The 22,007-nt window shown below is 36.0% G+C and overlaps 1 protein-coding gene across 1 annotated transcript in view; it reads left to right on the top strand.

Moving 5' to 3' along the window:
* IFIH1 (interferon induced with helicase C domain 1) overlaps positions 1-22,000 on the top strand; it is a 27,993-nt gene extending 5,993 nt beyond the window's left edge. Inside the window, exons 4-16 of the mRNA XM_009697085.1 lie at positions 3,462-3,542; positions 6,979-7,199; positions 8,059-8,269; positions 12,079-12,296; positions 13,835-13,951; positions 14,436-14,559; positions 14,647-14,880; positions 16,919-17,175; positions 18,653-18,802; positions 19,487-19,648; positions 19,982-20,172; positions 21,617-21,710; positions 21,818-22,000. Coding sequence (XP_009695387.1) covers positions 3,462-3,542; positions 6,979-7,199; positions 8,059-8,269; positions 12,079-12,296; positions 13,835-13,951; positions 14,436-14,559; positions 14,647-14,880; positions 16,919-17,175; positions 18,653-18,802; positions 19,487-19,648; positions 19,982-20,172; positions 21,617-21,710; positions 21,818-22,000 — 2,243 coding nt within the window. The remainder of the gene's footprint in view (positions 1-3,461; positions 3,543-6,978; positions 7,200-8,058; positions 8,270-12,078; positions 12,297-13,834; positions 13,952-14,435; positions 14,560-14,646; positions 14,881-16,918; positions 17,176-18,652; positions 18,803-19,486; positions 19,649-19,981; positions 20,173-21,616; positions 21,711-21,817) is intronic.
* Positions 22,001-22,007: the final 7 nt, after the last annotated feature.

The raw sequence follows: 22,007 nt of genomic DNA, 5'->3' as shown, positions 1-22,007 counted from the left end.
TGCTACGGGTGTACATATTGCATGAATTCTGGCAGTTTCGTTCAGATTGACTTCAGTCTGGTGTGGTCTGTGTGTCTGCAAGTGGCTTGGACACATCTCATTTGCTTTCAGCTGACAGGAGTTCATTTCTTCTGATCCAAACCAGCTCTGTGATATGAGCCAAGGTAGTGTTAAGTGGGGACAATTGACAGATTCACTGTAAACATACACTTCTGAGCTGAACTAAACCAGCAGTGTAGATGCAACGTAGCCAGGGCTGCCAGGAGACAGTGCTGCATGAAGATGGCTGTAGAGGACTGGCTCACATTCAGCCATCTTGAAGCGCAGTAAGCTTTGATCTCTACGTACTTGTACACACAGACTTAGCTGCACTTGAGTCTTTTTCCGTTTCTGTCCTTTCTCACGATCTCACAAGACTGTATTTTTAGACCAGGCAGCTGAAAATACAACTGGAGCCTGGATTCTACTTCCAAGTAGGCTGGGAACCCTCCTAATTTGCAATTTGATGCTGTCAAGTGTTGTCAGTTTTGCAGTACACTCCCACCATTCCTTCATCTATTGAGAAGGACAAATTTCAAGGGGAAGAAACTTTTTCAAGTCACTCGAAATTACTGCAATTTGCATTGTATCTAAAGCCTCCTCTGACCCTTTTATTGGAGTAGCTGAGACAGAGGGAGTCAGAAGGTATGAGGGCAGTACTGTCATAAAGACAAAGTAGAAATAGATCATTTAGCCTAAGAGAAAACTAGAGAGAAATTGTGCATGCGAAAACACAGATGAGAAACCGCACACACAAAAAACCAACACACGAGCAGTAAGTTTGCAAGGTCAGAAGTGAAACGCTTGGATTAAGGCTACAGTTACCTGTATAAACAACAATTTAAATATATAGCAGCTCTGTTTTTCAAGCCTGTTTCATAAAAAAACATTGGAACAAATAATTACACTGTAATTAACTTGAGATTTCAATAATGGCTCACAAAATGTCCCATAATGCTTCAGATTAGAAAAACTGCCCATTAATTTGAAAGTAGGACCAATTTTAATAGCCTGTTTAAATTTTGGTCCTTCATTTATATTTTCTGATGTTTGAAACTTATTCTGTGACATAATTTAGCACAGGAAAAGAAAGAAAAGTATTTTGTAACTAATATTGCATAGATCCTTTTTTTTTATTATTATCGTGTTCCATTGTCTTTATACTTACTTATTAGTGCAAAGTGACTGAAAATCTTTCTATGGAATATGCTGCATTACAATGTGCAAGTAGCTCTGTAAGGGAAGACTAGTGAAAGTAGTGAAAACAGCTGTTACAATATCAACTCTTTTATCTTCATTGTTTTGGAAAGGCTTACTGGGTTTTTTTCTACTTTATTTTAAAATAATTCAAGAAAGTTGCCACAGTTGAAAAAGGAGAACATTATTCTATTCACCTTTCATTTGGTAGAAGAGTATTTTGTATTTCACTTCACCACTGACGTTTTCTGTTGAGAGATTATTTTGTAATGCATGCTGCACATTGTAATTCAGATAATTATGCACAAAACACTTTCTGAATGCATATTCTGTGTTGCATATACATCTTTCAGTAGGTCATTTTAGATGGGAGACCACATGGAATGGATTCATAGAATTTTAATTTTGTCCTCTCTTTCCTGTCTGCATGGATTCCTAGAAAGTGAAAACGAGAGACCGCAGTGTCATCTTCACGGTTGGAATTCCCATTAAAGCTACTTAATAGTTTGTCGCAGATCTTTGAACATGGATTATAACTGATGAGGTTTTCTTCTTTTTTCAGGACAATGCTATCTTTTAATGTGATATTAAATGCATGCTATTATATAACAATAGGGAAATTTTACATAAATCAGGCTTCTGCTGTGAATATATTTTTGAAGTGCCTTTCTATTGATTGTGTTGATTTCCAGGAGACTAGGCTTTTAATTTAGGTGTTAAAGTCTTTAATGCCCTTGCCCATCTTAACACTTCCTACAGATGGTGGTGATTCATAGTTGGGTCAGATTCTGAGGTCTGTAGGACAGCAAGACAGATGTTTACATCACTTTTCATGGTTACGTTAGAAAAACTAAAAATAAAGACTTGAACAAATACCTGACTCCTAATGGTAGCTAAAGTAGCTTCATTTCAGTTGTCTGTATTATACTTGTTCTGTGAAATAGCAGGTTTGTTTCTGTTATTCATTCAACTTTCAAGGAGAGTAAAACTTGCATAAAGGAAAGTCAAAGCTTTGTATTTTTAGTGAACGCAGACTGGGTTTAATTTCCACCTCACTCACCAAGATTTTGTAGTGTGTGTTTCAGGACTACCATTCTAAGACACTGTAACTTCCATGCAGTCCTAAACTCTCATTTACAGCATCTGTTTTGCTTTATGAATTATCTGTTGGGGACAATAAGTTGAGGACAATATGGATATGGACCATAACGGGATATTCACAGGAAAAAACTATGAAAAACTTTATAGGACACAAGTTCGCGAGATAATTAAGCAAAAGATAGGTCAATGCTATTATTCTGACTGATTTCTTATGCACACTATGAGCTCAGTTGCAGAGTGCTGCAGCTAAGATGACAGTGCAGGGTGAGGCTGTTCACAGCAGATTTTTCCAGAACTGTGTATCTTTTTAGGACTGAGTTTTGGAAAATCTAGCTGTGTAAATGACACTTGTGACTGAAAGAAAAGCCAGTGTAATACATTTGATTGCCCAGCAGAGGGGGAGCTTGACGTTAGAATACGTACGGTAAACTTGCCAGATTTCTGTGGCAGTGTGCAAGTCTTCTATTGGGTGTAACGGGATTGTCGGCCTTTGCTTTCACTTGCAAACTGTTTGGAAGATTTAATAATTCCTTTCTGCTTTTATTTACCCGGGAACTATGGTTTACTGTTTTCATATTACATGAAGAAACCCTTTTTTTAAAAAAGTCACAGTTCTGGTTTTAATTTTCTTCTGCTACAGATATAACTCGCATGGCTTACAGGGAGTAGAAGAGAATGTCTTTGGTTTGCCAGCAGCGCTGTGTATCCAGTAGACCAACATGTTTTTCCTACCTTTTTTTTGGCTTTTCGCCCCTCTGAAAAGATACAGTAAAATAGGACTAGAGGGGATCATGCAGGCGGTCATGTCTGGACCCTTGCTTTCTAGCAAACAGAACATAGATGCCTATCAATAATAAATCATGACTCACATTGCCTTACCTCTATGTTTTGAATTTTCATCTTCCACTCCATATTTTCTTCCATAAGAAGATGAATTATATTATTCACAGTTTTTTCTTTACCTAAGAAAAAGTTTAATAAAGGAAATTATACCTCAGCCAGCCCTGCCAGGCATTTGTCTAGCCTATTTTAACAACTTAGGGAGAGAGCAAACAATATGCTTTTGCTATTTATGTCTGTATAGCAAATATACTAGACTATGTTTGTTTGTGTTTTTTATTTAGAGTCAGATGTCTCCATAGGAGATGAAAGTGTCAGTAACTTGAATGAAAACCTGAGACAGAGCTGCACAACCAGTGATTCCGGTATGTTTCCCTTCTGTTATTTAGTAATTGCAGAATAAGCTCTGGAGAGTAAGCACTCTGTGAATGGGCTAGAACAAAAATCAGTGGAAGGCTTTCACTGTATACTCTAGTTCACAGTATTTATATGCCAGACTTCCTCTTATTTTTGTTGGAAAACAGATGCTGGTTTTATGGGTCTGGACTCAAGTCCCAGCCTCAGAAGAGCTGATTTACTGAGATTGTCTGAATAGGTCTCTAGACATTGTCATCATACAAAATGGTCAGTGATGCAAAATGGTAGAATCACATAGGCTGGAAGGAACTTCCAGAAGCATCCAGTGCAGTCGCCTCTACAGATATTCATAATGCTGCCACATATATGTGCTTCTTTTGCTCTCGGAGAGGAGCTGCATTATGCCTGGCTGCTGCATGGGATGAGTGAGAGGGAATAGGACAAGATTTAGAGGCATCTAAGGGTGAGGAGAAGCATTTCCAGGGTACCTGCAGAACAGTAATGAAGGTCCACTTTGGACTTAAGTAATTTAGTAGCCCTGTTTGTAAAATCATTTTAATCAATGGAGGTTACTATCTGAAGACCTTTGCAAATCTCACATTTAAACATATGTGCAAGTTCTAAATACAGTTTTAAACTAAATATTGGACTGTGTTTACATAATACTTTGCAGACAGATATGAACTTGCTATGTATATACTCTGAGCCCAATTAAACACTGCTGTTGTAAAAGACATCCCAATTTTTTTCTTCTTTTTTTTAATCTTAGACCTCAGGCAGAACGAATTCACAGCTGTCCACCATGGTGAACAGCCTGCATTTGCCTACACAGAATTTAAGAGGAACCAGTTACCTTTTGGAATCTAGCCATTATAAAGATTGTGCTGGGACTGTGTGTTGTACAAGGGCTAGAAACAATCTGGATACTTTTCAGGCCAGCTCTGCCTAATAAAGCTAGTATTAGATCAGTAAAGTCAATGTAAGTGATATATATTATATACCTGCAAAGTGTTTACTAGAAACGCTTTTAAAATAGTTTCAAGCTTTTAAAATATTAAAATCGATGTATTTTGTAAATACACAGAAAATTCATGATATCTCAGATCTAAATTTCTACCCTATAGCTAGGATTCTAGTCTATGTATTGCTCTCTCTGTAGAATATGCTTTGCACTTCTGCATCAACTGGGGTGACTCATCAGTCACATTGTATTTTTTTCCTCACTGTCACATGAAATCTCTGGGCACAGAAACTTCTCTGTTCTGTGGATAGTCACACTGTATCAGTTGGTCAGGCTGATACAGGCTACTGCTATGTGGCAGCACGTATGTATGGCCTGACGCTTTAAGATTCCTGAAAAATCTCCCATTAAGTAAATTGGGTATTGGCTATGTCCAGTAGTCCAGCAGAAAAAAATAAACCACTACAGTTCTGTGAAGAATGCAGAATAGATTTTTTTTTTCCGATGTTTACTTGCTGTGTTTTCTATTTCCATGTGGGCTTCAAAAACTACTAGTTAAAATGTTTTAAAAAACATTCATGCTTTTTAATCATGCCTAGTAAACTCAGTGAGAGCAACTATGAGAAAAAAAAAGCTAAGGAGATACAGATGGACTTTGTGATATTTATGGATTTTATAATTTGAAATTTTGCAGTAAGGCTGTTGTATTAACAGAGATGTTTGGATAGTGTCTTAATGCACTGACGTGATTTGGATTTTAATGCAAAGAGTCATGTGGATTTAGTCACAGTTTTCTGTGCAAGTAACATTTTACATTTAAGAAAAATGGTGAAATTAGGACAATAGAAGAATAATTATCATGTTTCTTTTAGCCCAGAGCAGCAATTCATATGAACCTTGTATGAAGGCAGACAACTTCCCTGAAGTTATACTGTGCACGATGAAAATTCTTTAATGGAATCATATCCTATGAAAAGATTCCTGTATTAGCCTTTATCTAAACAGGGGCTGAGGAAGCTAAGAGAGAGCGAAGTTAAATATTTTTTAGGCCTGGGCAGTTAATTGAGGATGTTAAGGAACTGAAATTTAACCAAACAGATGGGTGATAAGGTGTGCTAGTTTCAATATGATTGAACTATTGAATTTACCCAACCAGAAAGCAAACAAGGTTCTTCCTCAAAAGAGAGTAGTAGAAGTCAGATAAGTAACAGCAAGTACTCTCTAGTGTGAATTTCCCTGTGTTCCAAGTACTACTGCACTCACACTAAAAGGCAAAACAAGCAAAAAACACTTAAGAATGGCATTTGGATGTTTCCATCAGCAGTATTTTATCAAGCTTCATTACTTTTTGTTAGTTTAATTTTATTTAATGGAATCAGGGATACTAGAAAAATACGCTTATTTTGTGTGTAATGTATCAGTGATAATAAAATCCTCATGATTCTTCATTTAATGATATCATCAGGAAATAAAACTATAGGGTTTTTCCCTCATTTTTAGTCTAGTAGAATGAATTTATGCCTTTTCTTCACTGAGGACAGTTAGTGCTTGGAGGGTGATTTAAACATATCTGTAGGGGAAAAAAAAAGCCCAAAGCTCCATTGAAATAAATCTTTCTGCTATTATTGTACATAATTTCCAACTTCCTAAATATATGTAAACTCAAGAGACTTGATAGCTTTTCTTACTGCCTGAAATAATGTAACAGCATTTTTCCACTTTTAACTTTTGAACGTTGTTTGTTTCATCTGTGAGCCATAGAGCTGAACTCTCTGCCGTTGCCTTTTATATGATAGTTGGAAGGTTTTGGTCTTCAGGTGGGAAATGTATATGGCTTTTTAGTGAACAGCTCGATTGCATTATGTATGAGTCAGTCTGGAAGCAGCACAATCTACCATGAATAGGTATGATACATTCTGCAGTTAGCTCTATCTTGTATGGGCAATTGAATTTTCTTATCTATTTGATCTTTATACTTTATAACTCCTTTCATCATTTTTTAAGTGGTCCCTATCTCTTTTTCTTTATATGGCTTCATCCTTTTTTTCATCCTCTGGGAAGTATTTAAAAAGGTAGCTCAATTGCAACCAAATAAATTTCAGTACTGATGAAAGAGAGCATCATGAAGATTGGCAAGATTATAAATACTGCAGCTATCAATACAACCTTTGTTGGTCCCAGTGCTACTGAACTGTATCATTTGAATTCATATATAATAATAGTCATTTCAACATAGATGGGTGAAGACATACTGTGGTGTATTCCACCTACAGTGGTTGGTGACTGGATGTAAGCAGTTCTGATCCAGAGTTACACAGGTCCACAGAGCAGCATTGCCTATGCTAATATGCCCTGTTTCTGTTTTATTCAGAAGATGCTTCTAATTGATAGCAAATTAATATTTTTCTCTTTGACATTTGTTCAATATTCTGAGAAATATTCTGTGCCTCCTGTTTGATACTTATATTTCTTTGTACCCTTAGATGAAGATGAAGTGGAGAACAGAGCTTCACCTGAGCCAGATCTGATCCTGAGAGATTACCAGATGGAAGTTGCAAAGCCAGCACTGAATGGGGAGAATATTATAATATGTCTCCCTACAGGCAGTGGTAAAACCAGAGTGGCTGTTTACATTACCAAAGATCACTTGGATAAGAAGAAAAGAGCATCAGAGCCTGGAAAAGTTATAGTACTTGTTAATAAGGTATGTTGATCCATTTTTTTAAAAAATGGTATTTTTCAAACCTCATGCACTGTTAATATAGACCTTGTAAAATGAATATAAACACATTTCTCAGCTTCTCCAGATGTAGCTGTTTAAAGGCATACAGCTCTAGACTGTCATCTCCATTGCACCATCATCATGGTGCAAGCATGAATGATTTTAGTTTACTTCAGTGCAAGTGCAAATTTCAATGTGCTTTAATAACCACATTATTGGAAAAAGTACAATTTCATGTTAGAATGAATAGAACTGAATTCATATTTTTAAAAATAAAAATATTTTTCACATTCTGTGTTTGGATTTGGTAATGAAGGCCACCTAATGAGCCTCACAGTAGTTAGGGAATATTCTGTCAGATTTTCTGATAATTGCTGTAATTTTTACAGTTAAATTTAACACATATAATATAAAGTAATCTTCTATTGTAATATCAAAATATAGAAATAAATTTAAGAATTTTATTAAAACAAAAGATGTCCATATCCTTTTATACGAATAAAATTGATAGCATGTTATGAGTTAAAGAGCCAGAGCATGCATGGTTTGTTCATTCTTTGTAAGGCACAGTTAAGCCTAAATTCTTGGGACAAAAACGTTTCATAGGAGCAGTTGGAGGGGAGGGGTTTGTTTGGGGAATTTTAGTGGTTGGGGTTTTTTTTTTTGTGTTTGGATGGATTTTTTTTAATCCTACCCTGCAGTGAATAAGAGGATGTTTGCTTTCTTTAAAAAGTGTATTTTGCACAAATTGTGTGTTCACCTAACAACATTTTGGCAGACAGACATGTATTTTTAATCCTATGTATGCTCTGGTTTAAATTCCTTGGAAACTTTTATTCAGGTACCATTGGTAGAACAGCATTTACGAAAGGAGTTTAATCCATTCCTGAAGCGTTGGTATCAGGTTATTGGTTTAAGTGGTGATTCTCAGCTGAAAATCTCATTTCCTGAAGTTGTCAGACGGAATGATGTCATCATCAGTACAGCACAGATTCTTGAGAATTCACTGTTAAATGCAGCCAAAGAAGATGAAGAAGGTGTCCACTTATCAGGCAAGTTTTTGATTCTGAAATTTTTACAGAAGGGCTAAAAGTATGTCTCTATTCTGGAAAATTGCAGAGTAAAAATGTGCCACATTCAGTAGTTACTGTTTTTTCAGTTGACTGGTTTTATAAATGCAAACTGAGAGTCAAAACCAGATCTTAGTTAATAAGCATGCAATTTTTTCAAGCCAAATTAGACTCTTACAGTTCATTTGTACTAAATATTTGTTATGATTCCTATTTTGTGTAGCTTAAGCACAACTTAGTGCAGCTATACTAGTTCCACTTTCCAAGCTTGGTAGAGCATTAAGTTATATCACATAGAAGCCATAAACAGGATGAGAAAAAAATTATAAAAACTCAAATGTAGTTGGTAGTTTGAGAAATACAATGGAACACAAGATAAAAGCCAATCTATTGTAAAAGTTTTATTCTTTAAACTCTTATAATTTTGCTAACATACAGAGATATGGTTTCTTAGAACTATCTCTCTCTGAGGTTGGCAGATATAATGGTCTCCTATGACAGATGAAGGAAGTTGAAGAAAGACACAAGATGAGATGAGATAAAATAGTTTGCTCAGAATACTAAAGTGGCAGATATCTGTGGGAGATCAGAAAGGAAATTGGATTATCTGCTAGTGACATACAAATAATGGAACAGCCCATGACTTGTAAGTGGCTGCAGAACCAGGTTGTTGGTTGTACCTTGCAAGAATCCTGCATTATGAGGTAACTTTGCGTGAACAATTCTGTCAAATCTGTGGAGTTCTGTAAGTAAATAAGCAAATGAACACCACACTTGGGTCATCGTCTAGGTATTTGAGTTTGAGGAACAGAGGAGTGGATCTTTGTGCTTAAGAGTCACAGTTCAGTTAGGTATATTTTAAGAGGACAACAGACCAAATATTGTTAGGCACCATTGCAATCCATATTCTTTGTGAGTCATGATTCCTGGGTTGTGCTGTTAATGGATGTGGTCATTTCATATGGACCTGATTGAGAATTGTATTATGTGATCTTATACATCTTGAGTTACTGTTCAGGTCTTAACATCAGGTTTCAGATTACTTAAGAAAAGAAGGAAAGTGAGTTGTTCTAGTTTATTTGCCTAATAACATAGCACTGTGGTTTTACAAGCATTATGGATCATTTGTTGTGTATCTTAATATCTCTTTTCACAATGGGCCACATGGAAAAGACAAGGGGCAACAACTACAAGTTGCACCAGGAAAGGTTTTATGTCAATATAAGAAAGAAATTTTTTACAGTGAAAACAATTGGTCACTGGAACAGTCCCCCCAGGGATGTGGTGGAGTCCCCATCACTGGAGGTTTTTCAAGAGGCAATTGGACAGGGTGTTAGATAATCTCATCTAGCCTCCCTTTCCCACAAAAGATTGGACCAGATTATCTTTCGAAGTCCCTTGCAACCTGGGCTGTTCTACAATTCTATTCTATGACTTCAGTTCCAGGATGTGAGCTGCAGTGACCCTCTCTGTGAGATGTTAATTTCTCCCTCTATCTGTGTGCAGTCAACTGTTCTTTAGATGGGGCAGGATGTAGCTGAGGGGAGAGCTATGATACTCAAAATAGTGGATCTGAGGTAAAAGGAGTACTTGTCTGGGTGTTACAGAGACAGCAGAGAAACCTGAGGGGTCAGTCTGTGTCTATCAGTGCCTAGTGCTGACTGGAGTACTGCTTGATCCAAACTAACTCCTGCAGAGCCACTTGGGTACCTCAGAATTGCCTCCCCTCCTTCAGAATACCTTTTTATTAACCTAGGCAGAGTACCAGAGATTTTCTTACACTTATTTCCTTTCCACTGCACCTAAGTTAATAAACGTTCCCAAACCTGAATCATTGGGGAATGCTGTATAGAGGCCACTGAACATTTCTACAGGAACTGCTCACCTGATTAGAATCAGGCTGAGTCCCAAGCAGTTTTTGAATGGGTTTCACACCTTGCAAAGTTTGCTTCATAAGGAGCTACATTTTTTCCAAAACTGAGGTGACCCTGCAGACAGGGCCGTGTTTTCTTGCTGTTACACCTGCACTAGTAAGTTCAGCTAGACCAAAGCCACGCAAGCCTGAACAGAGCCAGCTCCATCTTTACAGCTATGGCTTGGTTAACTTGCAGCCTGTATAAACCATCCTAATTAGTTGTAAGTTTTTTATTCCTACTTTTGGTTCATACTTTTTTCATCTGTTTCCACAAAGGTCTGCATTGCATATAACATGGAATTCCAGCCTCAGTAAAATGGAGAGGACTCTTTTAATTGGATTTTACCAAATATTTACCCTCTTTACCAAGTCACCGTGTGGACTTTCTAAAAGCTGTGTATTGCTTCCTTAGTAGAAGCACATCTTTTCTGGTGGGTTCTTCCTGATTAGTGACAGGAATACACATTACAGAGATGATGGTCAAAATCAAAGGGAGTAATTTCATGTTGGCAAAATAACTGAGAAACTGCCAGCATTGCTTCTGAAGTCTTGCAATATGTAGAAATCTTAGAAATAAATAGAAATTTAGGTTTGAAATCACATCACTCCAGTCCAAACTCACTTCCTAAACCACTTGTGTGAAGACAATCAGATTTCCCCAGTGACCTGAAGCACTAGTTTGTTTTCCTAGCAGTAGTATTTGATTTGGCCTTTAAATAAAATTTCCCTTGTTCAGCCTCCACCTTTATTTAGGTTCTTCAAAGACAAAGTTACATGATTATTTTCTCCAGCAGAAAGGTCGACTGAGAATGTTCTAGCTCTCTGTTAGTTTCCAACTTCTGCTGCCAGTTGTTGCAGACTCATTTGTAGTGATACAACAATTTGAGCACACTAATGTGTAAACAAGATCATGGACATTGTCTTGATTTAAAAAAAAAAAAAAAGAGTTTAGCTCTGATCATTTCAGTGATCTGCTTTTCTGCAAACATTTGTCGAATTGTAGGAAATTATGTCGAATTAAAGAGTTATTGGCCAGGTATGGGAAGAGAGGGAGCTTCATAAAGCAGTTTTGCTGTTAGAGAAACAGAGAAATGTTCATGAGTCTTTCAAATCAGAACCTTGAAATATATGTCACTGGCTGCATATGCAGATAGATTAAAGAGGTGTTTTCTATGTTTGTGAGAAATTTTAAACAAAAAATAATCTTAATTTTCCTTATCATGTAGTACTTTACTTGTTGCGCGTAAATATGGTCTGACTGAAAAGCATATAATTAATACCTGTCTGAATCATCATGAGTTTCCTCCACTACAAAAGAAATGATTGGTAGTGCTCCCACCATCTGTTTGTGCTTTCCAATGACACATCCATAAAGTAACATAAATCTTTTAATTGGACAGGAATAAGGAAGAAATCTCTGTGTTGCTATAAAATGGAAGCATATTTTGATCAGGACAGGCCTTTCTAGAATGTCTGAAAGGCTTCTAACATGTTATGTATCTTCTCATAAACAGTATGTACTTTGTCAGATACAGTTATCGATACAGAAGATAGGATTGAGTTAAACTATGATATGTTCTTTATACCATCATATTGGTTTTGCAAAAATAGAAAAGCTTTTTACATTACATGAAACGTAGAACTACTTGACACATCAGGACTGCAGCAAAGATGCCAAAGTGCATTAAATATATACAACTTCCATCCATGCCTTCCTCCAGCACTACAAATTTCCTAATACGTTAGGGCTCAAACAGACTGGTGGGTTCTCTTCAACAGTGTCCTTACCTGTAAGAACATTTAGTCACACAAATTCTACATTGGAAAGAAGAGTAATCATTTTAGGGGTCTGTCTTTTTTTTTTTTTCCCCCCCAGATTTTTCACTCATCATTATCGATGAGTGTCATCACACTCAAAAGGAAGGTGTCTACAACAATATAATGCGACGTTATTTAAAAGAAAAGATGAAGAACAGGAAGCTGGCAAAAGAAAATAAACCACTGATTCCACAGCCTCAGATTCTGGGACTTACAGCCTCACCTGGTGTAGGAGGTGCAACATCCTACTCAAAAGCTGAAGAACACATTCTGAAAGTAAATAGCCCTCACATTTGTAAACCATCAAAGGGATATTATCTTGTTCAAGTAAAATTTTTAAAGTCAGTGTTAGGGTCCAAATATATGATCTGATTTATTTTTTTCATGTGTATATGGGAGTTCAGCTCACGACCATTCAGCAAATTGACCCACTACAAAGTAATGGAAATCCATGTGCAAATAAAGTTTACTTTACAGGGAAGTAGGGTTACTGAAAAGGGAAGTAAAAAGATTGCCTCACTTGAAAAAAAATTCTCAAAATCAGAGGCAAGAGATCCACAAAATAGGGTTTTTAGTTAATAAAAGGCTTATTTTTCCATTGATGGGTTAGAATTACTGTGTATTCCTAAATCCTAGAGACATCACAGTATTTTATATCTGTATTTCTAGAGTGACTAACCTGGGCTTTTGTTTGGACCCAAGAAAGTGAGAAACAAAGTTGAGTACTGAAACAAGCAGAAACCACTTGTGAGGTACAGGTAGCATATGAATGTTTTTCTTTACAACAGTTAGAGTTACTCATTGAGAGGCAAGTATTGTGTAGTTGCATAAACACCTGACTGGAGATAATTTGTTAAATTCTGTACTTAAACTCTATTTTACTTGAAATTTGATGGATTTACATTAGTAATATAAAAGTAGAATTTAGCCCAGTACTCCAGTGAAAACTCCTGACTAGCAAATTCCACAAGAACAGAATGTGATATTGAATAGGTGCGGCCTGCAAGAAGTTTTTTTGCTGTATTGAAGTGGATAGAATTGTGAGGTATTTTGAGACAAAAACTTTCTGGCAATGGAAACAGCAGATAATTCCTTTTCATTGGCTCTGAAATCTTAATGATAAGATGCTGGGTTTTGTATCTAAAAAATGTAATCCGAATATGCAAGCTCAAATAGATAATTACTGCTGAAGACATTAAAAAGGTTTCCTGCCAGACTTCCTTTCCTGTTTTCTCTGCCCATAAAAAATTTACATTTTCCCCTTATTACTTTAGACTTAGTGACAGAAATGTACATATTTTCTTCTCAGAAGAGATCAAAAGCAGAAAAGTCCAGTTCAGTTGTGCAGTTAGAAATTTTCTCTCTCTCTTCCTGTTCCAAGAAAGATAATTTCAAATTATTTTCTACTGTCATGACCAGCTCTTACTTTTATAATTACTCCCTAACATTTATTTTCTTTTTTTTCTATTTCACCATTGTTTTTGTTTATTTGTTTTGCGCTCCAAAATCTACTCCTCCAAAGTATTGATGGCACATGTCCTTTTCAAAATACCTGTTTTGCACCATGATCTACAAGTTTTGTCCTGTATGCAAAGATCACTTCTGGCCTAAGAAGTAACTTGTTCAGCTTACCTCACATGCTTTTCAAAGACTTGGCCTTTCTTCTGCTGATACAGTCTGCATCCAATTTTTGTAGGAAGAAAATAGTTATATAAAACCCAATATCTAAATGAGAAGCTCTGTTGCATTAATTCAGTTTTCATGTGGAATAGCTTATTAAGTGTTAAAAGAAATAACATTTTGTTTTCTCCCAGATCTGTGCCAATCTTGATGCATGTAGGATCATGACTGTTGAAGAGCATGCCTCCCAATTGAAGAATCAGGTGAAGGAACCATATAAGAAGACTGTGATTGCAGATGACAAAAGGAAGGTATGTTTTTTCAAACAAATAAATTTTAAAGTTATATTGCCCTTTAAAAGTATGTTGTGTGGTATAAAAAACTTTTGGCTAGTGCTCTTTCTCTATAGATTCATTGTGATCCATAGTGCTAATTTGAATGTGTGTGTATTTAGCTGCTGCTTTCCTCTGTATGGAAAAGTGTCAGTAAAGTTAAATAGAACTGAATTTTTACTTATGTTAGATATATTTTTGAGATATCTGGTCAAAAGACCTTCTGAACCATAGTTGAAATGTTTCTATTGGAGTGACATTATGTTCACTAAAAAAATATGTTATTGCATGGTGTAATATTTGTAATATTTTGAACTATGTATTTCCATAACTCCAGATCCACTTAGCAACCTTACTTGTTTTTTAATTTAAGGTTTAACATTTTTAAAAATTACCCAGTGTGTTACTAGCCAATGTTTCTGTTGCCAGAAGATGCTTACTTTGGTAATCAATTTATTTCTAGGATCCATTTAGAGAGAGAATTACTGAGATCATGACAGACATTCAAAACTATTGCCAGCTCCATCCAAAATCTGAGTTTGGAACACAGCCATATGAACAGTGGGTGATTAGAGAGGAGAGAAGAGGTAACTGCATAGCAAAAATATCCCAGCTTTAGGTTTGTTTGGGTCATTCTATACACAGGCATGCTTTTGTATTTTTTGTTCACTTAGCTGCAAAAGAAGAAAAACGTAAGGAACGTGTCTGTGCAGAACACTTGAAGAAATACAATGATGCTCTCCAGATAAATGACACCATCCGAATGGTGGATGCATACAGTCACCTAAATAACTTTTATAAGGAGGAGAAAAGTAAGAAGACAGTAAGGAGTGATGATGATGATGATGATGAACCAGCAGTATCAAAACAGGATGAAACAGATGAATTTCTAATAAATTTATTTAATTGTAAGTTTGAAATACATTGTGATATTTAATATTTGAAATCCATAGATTATGCACTAACATGATTTGCATGAGCCATTAATTATTACATCCTAGAGATTACCGTGTTGTTTATTATGATGGTATCTGGATGTCCCAGTTCATACAGTATGGAGTACATTAAACATCATCATAGTGTGAACATGTCCCAACATGTAGTAGAAGCGCTTCAGCTTTGGCCCAAGGGCACTTTCTTTTTGCTGATAGTAAGTAAAAACTGTTCTCTGCTTCTGTCCAGTGAAGTGTGCCTGAGGACACTGATACATACATAGAATGTGTACTCCAGTAGACACTCTTGAGGGGCAAAATGTTGAGCAAATGGAATGCAAAAGTAATGACGTGATGGGTTTTTAACCAACCCTTTCTACCAAAGTTTGTTTGTCTATATACTAAGAGATGGGAGTGATGACCCTGAGTAAGTTTCAGGTAAAGAGCAATTAGTGAGAGAATTAAACAGAGGATTAAATTGCAAAGACCAAAGTTAGTTGCCTTTTTTTCAGATCATTCACCTTGGAACTAGGATTCATTCAGTCTTTGACACACTAATCTTTTTTGCCTCTTTTTTTCCCCTTACTGCCTTACAATGAGGAAGAGGTAGACAAGTTTGCTCGCATTGCCTATGGCTCCTGGGCAGTGCAAACAAAAATAGATTTTACTGCAGCATGTATCCCAACTTCATGTATCCTGTGAACTATAAATTTAAAATGCCATCGTTAAGAAATTCAGGAAAAGTTAAAAAAACTTCTAGAAAAATAGATTAGGTTAGATAATGTCATCATGTTTTTTAATGACTCTTCATACCTGTCTTTTTGCCCCCTTACTTAGAATTTCAGTATTGAGCTGTTGCTGAGAACCAAAAAGTTAAACTAACTGAAAAATGAAACTGAATTGTATAGATTGCTTTCATTTCAAAGAACCTGTTAGTGAAAATAAATTATATTCCAGTTTGTTTTGATTTTACCACTGGAGGTGCCAGGAGTAATAGAAGAAAATCTAAAATTTCTCTTTCCAGCTTTTAGAAGTGGAGTTCATCTTTGGGTGATAAACTCACTGCAGCCCTTAGTGTAGGTTTAACTAAGCAGAAAAAATGTGGGAGTTTGATACATCTACTTACTTTTTGTATATGTTTGATTACATTCTAAAATACGAGTAAGACTAGTCAGAAAGCCACTGCCTAAGTGGTGTAGTAGCTTGTGATACATTGACTATGATTGCATTGGATGAGGTGCAGTTCAATAATCTGCACAGGGTGATGACATCAGAGTGACTGTGATATCTTAACACACAAGGCCCCCACATTAAAGTGTTATTATTGTGTTTGCATGATCATCTGTCAATGACATAGGCTTTTAAACATTAGAAGTTTTTAAAAAAATTAAACCTCGTGAGGAATCCTCCTTGGTCATGGTCAATAATGCCTGTCAGAGAGTCATTCATTTAACATTTCACTGAGCATATTGAAATGTCTTGAAAAGCTGCAATACTGATAAAAATTCCCCCATCCTGGTGTCTATTACATTGCATGTTTCTAGTGAGGATTCCTACTTTAATGAATGTCCCAAGGACAGTTTATGTTTAAATTTATAAAAACATTGTTAGCTCTGAGGGCTGTGCATATTAATCTGTTTCTCCTTATAAGACTTTTTCTGTTACTTTAAAACTGTTTTGGGAATATTATAAGCTGTGATTTAGCTCTTTAATACAGTGCACTTAACTCTGTGTCACTTCTGGTGTGTAGACAGTTTTTTTCTTTTGCTTATTCTCACCATGAAATACAGGCAAAGTGTATGTTAAGAAGTTAATGGTGATTTATTTTGATTGGTGTGTTTTTAATGAATGTAAACTCACTTGAAAAATTTGTGGCTGGTTTGCCACAGCTCTTCAAACTGGATGTGAATTAGCCATGCTGGGAGAATTATATAGAAAGCTGCCTTTTGTTTTTTTCTAGAGCTGTTATTTTACATGCTTACTTTTTCTTAATTTACATCTGCTATTTTTAAAGCAAAAAAGAGACAGCTGAAAGAGTTGGCTAGAAAGCCAGAATATGAAAATGAGAAGCTAATACAGTTGCGAAACACTTTAATGGAGGAGTTCACGAAGACTGAGGAACCTAGAGGAATTATTTTCACAAAGACTCGGCTAAGTGCCTTTGCTCTGTTCCAGTGGATTAAGGATAACCCAAAATTTGAAGAAGTGGGAATTAAGGCCCATTATCTTATCGGTGCTGGACATAACAGTGAAATTAAACCCATGACTCAGGTACAGAACTATGCACTACAGCATTAAAATCTTGTACATGATTTGAGAAAACAGCTTGTTTTAGTACTGGAACAACAGACTGAAGTTTGGAGCCCAGAGTTCTGGTTTCATACCTGCCAGCAACTTACCTTCATAAGCTGCAGGATGGGTCGATAACAATGTCAGAGTAATTTTATTTCCACAAGAAAAGCTTTTTTGGTTTTGGATCCTATGGCAATAGGAGTAACAGGCAGACATTTCCTGTAGTATAATATAGTCAAAAGGGACAGAAGTTGTAGGAAGGCATAGGAAGAAAAAGTGAACAAAATGGCAATGGCAAAAATGTGATGATTAAATGAGTTTATACTTATCGGGACAACAGTAATTCAAATTATATTTTAGTTGCTGAATTGAAAAATAAAATTACAATTTTGATTATGCCTGTCTTTTTCTGATATCATTGCTTAATCAACTTATACCAATTTACATGCGTGCTTCACACTGACGCATAATCATTGAAAGAGAATTTGCCAAAACTGGCAATGAAAATATCACAGTTGATCACTCAACAGTCCATCTTGTACCATTGTGTTGACTTCATACACAACATCTCTCTGATGATTTATACCTCCAAATTAAACATTTTCAAAACAAAGTACTTAGGTATCCTAAAAACCTCTCTTCTATTCTGCTTTTTACTCCCCATAAAATTGCCACTTCAGCATTTAAGCAAAAATGGTGTGGTTTACTACTGGGCAGAGGCAATTTCCTTCAGCAGCTCTCAGTTTCAAAAAAATCTTAGGAATTGTTCTCTCAAAAAGTTGCTTGTTTTCTGTGAAAATTTGGTATTTAATCTGTGCATCACATTGCACAAACAAAACAATAGCCTCTACATTTTGAAACTTAATATAACAAATAGGAAGCTTCTGTCTCTCTGCTCAGGCTTGTTTGAAATATCCAGCTAATTCAGAAGTCTGTGTTTTGGATGCTTTATTTTTTAAATGTATCATTGCTGTGCTTTTTGGTGCTCCCCAGATCACCAAAATTACAATCCGCATTTATTATGGGGAATTTTAAGTGCTTTGGAACTTGAATTGGAAGTGCTGAAGTCTATACTTTAAGCTGAAGTTACTGAAGTGGTAGAAATCCAGAACCTCTGAGTAACTACCTAAAGAATTTGAAAATGATAGAACAACTGTATTAATTATCAAAACTCCTAGCACCTATGAAATGGGATACAAAATTCCAAGTTCAGTTACCTTAAGATTGGCTTCTGCTCCCTCCTCCCTCAAAAAAGGTGCTTAACACCTATTATGTTCAATAGTAACTCTTTGTTTGTGATCCTGAAAGGTGCTTAAATGCAGTTGTTGAAGCCAGTTGAAGTTTGCCGCTCCACTCTGAAATGATTGGACTAAATTCCTTAAACCTCTTAATTAGAAGAAACTGATAACAGAAACTAATACTGAAAGTTAATATATTGGGTTTTTTTAATTTACAGAATGAGCAAAGGGAAGTTATTGATAAATTCCGAGGTGGAAATATAAATTTACTTATTGCTACTACTGTAGCTGAGGAAGGCCTAGACATCAAAGAATGTAACATCGTTATTCGCTATGGCCTCGTCACCAATGAAATTGCTATGGTGCAGGTATGAGTTTACTGCATACATAACTTATTTTTAAAAGTGCTTTTCTGATTGGAATATGCAAATGGTGAATCATATACCTGGGGTTTGGAGATAATTTTAAAATAATTGCATGCTAAAAAAGAAATGCTCTTGCCACAAGGTTCTTTTCCAGTTGCCATCCTCAGTTGGCATGCAATATAAAATTTGCCTCCATGTGTAACGGTGTAACATCCATTTTACACTCTATACAAACAGTAAGCTCTTTTAATAGAAAAGATACGAGAGTATGATCAGCAAACTGTTTGATATAAAAGGCATTTGTACCACCAACAGCTAAAAAGAGACAATTGCATATCGGAATACCAGTTTGTCCATGTTCTCACTTAATTTGTGAACAACATGTATATTTAATGTTTAAATGCATGCTTATTTTTTTGTGATAAAGTACAGTTTCTGCTTTGCAAAATGTTGTGCTAATCACAAATATCCTGAGTACTATTTTCACAGGTATCTTTGATGATAATGCAGAAACAGTATGTGTTATTCACTGATTCTTTATCTGTCTGAGTTAAATGGAAAAAAATGCTCTGTGGGGACACTGCATAAGGAACAGTACATGTCTTCCATTACAAAACTAGGAAAAAATGTTGTGTGGTGTTGTAGGGAACATTGTGCTGTTTATGTTGTATTCCTTGCAAATTGTAGGCTCGCGGTCGAGCTCGAGCTGATGAAAGCACCTATGCACTTGTGGCTTCAAGTGCCTCAGGAGCTGTTGAACGTGAAGATGTTAATATTTTCCGTGAGAAAATGATGTATAAGGCCATTCAGCGTGTCCAGAAGATGCCACAGGAAGAGTATTTAAATAAGGTATTTACTGCAACTCTGCACTTTCCCTTTAAAGAAGACTGATTTATATTGTAATAAATACTTTCTATTTGAAATCTACGTAGAGAAGGAAAACTTAAAATAATATAGTTACTACGTGTGGCTGTGAATCCTTCTGTCAGTATTTGTTTTATAATCTATGTTTTCTGGGCCTTTAGAAAAGTCTGCTTTTCTGTTGGTAAGGGGGAAAACACACAAGTCGGGAAAATTGACTAGAAGTCATGTTGTCAGTGAACTCACTAAAATAACTGAAAAAGAAAACTATTACTATCATTCCACCAGAATGTTACAGTCCTCTTGCTGATCTATTTCTAGATTCAGAATTTCCAGTTGCAAAGTATAGTGGAAAAACAAATGAAGGCAAAGAGAGATCAGCACAAGACATACAAGAAAAATCCTTCACTAATAACATTCCTATGCAAAAATTGCCACAAGCTGATATGTTCTGGAGAAGACATACAAGTTATTGAAAACATGCATCATGTCAGTGTGAAAAAAGATTTCCAGTAAGTGTTTATGAACTACTTTAGCTCTTTCACACAGAAACAGATTTTCTTTTCAGCAGGGCTGTACAGGGCCTGTAACCCTCTAGGCCCTGTGAGGAAAAAAAAGATTATTCCAATATTGTCAAGTACTAGGCTCTATGGAGTTTACAGTTAATGAGTTTGAAGGAAATGTTGGTTCTTACCCTTGATTTCAAGGTTTGAAACTTTGGAAAAAGATGCAGCTTCTGTGGTAATATTAACTAGGTCACTTATTATATAATGCAGTATGTATTCTACAGCGTAACTGTAACCAAAGATAAATACCAATTACCCACATACTTACATTGGTAACAGACCCAGGCTAAGAGTTTGACTATGACCAATGACTCAAACAACATATTGGCCATCAGCTGTGCACTGACAAATGTGTATTTAGAGGATGTTCATACTGATGACGCACCCCTTTTGGTTCTCCCAGTGTTCTTGCTCCTTCTTATCTCCATTGCAAGACATGCCATCTAGTTTGGTAAACACTGATGTTAAACTGTGTTTAACTTTTCAGTGCCGTGATGGCAGGAGGTAACTTTCTCTTCTCACTTACATTGCAACTTAAGAGTCCAAGAAAATGTTTTAAATCAACTTCAATTGCATTTGCTTATTACAGTAAATTTGTAATGGGTATTGTACATGACAGATCAGTCATGCTTTGCTAATTATATAACAGACACCATCCTACCAAGTTACTACCCTCCAAAGTTCTTGTTTCTTTGAGGCATATCACTGCTATAATTTGTAAAGACTTTTTGAAGAGTTATTAGAAAATAGTACCCATATGTTGAAAAGATTAAAATTGACTGCAGCTCTAAACATTAAACTGCTTTTACTGTGAAATTGTCTCATCAGCATAATGTTATCAGTTAATTCAAACTACAAGGTAATAATTCTTATAGCCCCTCTGCACAGGCTAATAGTAACCCTCAAGATCAAGTACTCCCTAAACTAAATGATGTGAGAATGTGCACATACTCTGCAGCTCTGGATAGTCAGAACAGAATGATTCTGTTAAGGGGTAAGGTTGGACTACAGAGAATAAAAAGAAAACCTCTAACTTGCAGGTATCATTTCTTTGACAGCTCCATGACACCTGAAAAAAACAAGCCAGATATATCCCCGATTATAACAGAGAGCCTGCTGCTCCTACTTTAAGATGTGTGAGGGAGGATGGAACTCCTGAAATGCTATGAAAGGAGGCATGGAGTACACTTGTATTTCACCATTACTTAGGAGTATGAAATAATGACCTTGCGTTTTCTCCAACCCCTGAATATGCACAACAGTTAGAGAGTTTACAACCTTTTAAGGCTTAATATCCGAGTTCAGTAATTGTAGTCACTGTGTGTTTAAGTCTGTATGTAGCATTGAATGACCAATGTGTTCTGATGCGCGCTGTCTGGCTGTTTTTCAGAAGTCTTTACCATACAAGAGAAAATAAGACACTGCAAGATAAACATGCCGATTACCAGATAAATGGGGAAATTATATGTAAAGATTGTGGACAAGTGAGGAACAACTTATTTTCATACTTTTGTGTTGTTGTTGTCTGTGTTTATTTCTGTCTAATGATCTTGTCATTTTTATCTGAATCATAATTTTCTTATACTTGCAGGCTTGGGGAAATATGATGGTTCACCGAGGTCTTGACCTGCCTTGTCTAAAGATTAGAAATTTTGTGGTTGTGTTTGAAGACAAGAAAACAACAAAGCAAATTTTTAAGAAATGGGGAGAACTGCCTGTCAGGTTCCCTAGTTTTGATTATGCAGCTCATTGTCCTTCAAGTGATGAAGATTAAAGACTTA

Source organism: Cariama cristata, unplaced genomic scaffold (assembly GCF_000690535.1).
Source record: "Cariama cristata isolate BGI_N322 unplaced genomic scaffold, ASM69053v1 scaffold29463, whole genome shotgun sequence".
NCBI classification, from domain to species: domain Eukaryota; kingdom Metazoa; phylum Chordata; class Aves; order Cariamiformes; family Cariamidae; genus Cariama; species Cariama cristata.
Note: the sequence above shows the minus strand (reverse complement) of the source record. Positions and strands in the feature narration are given on the sequence as shown.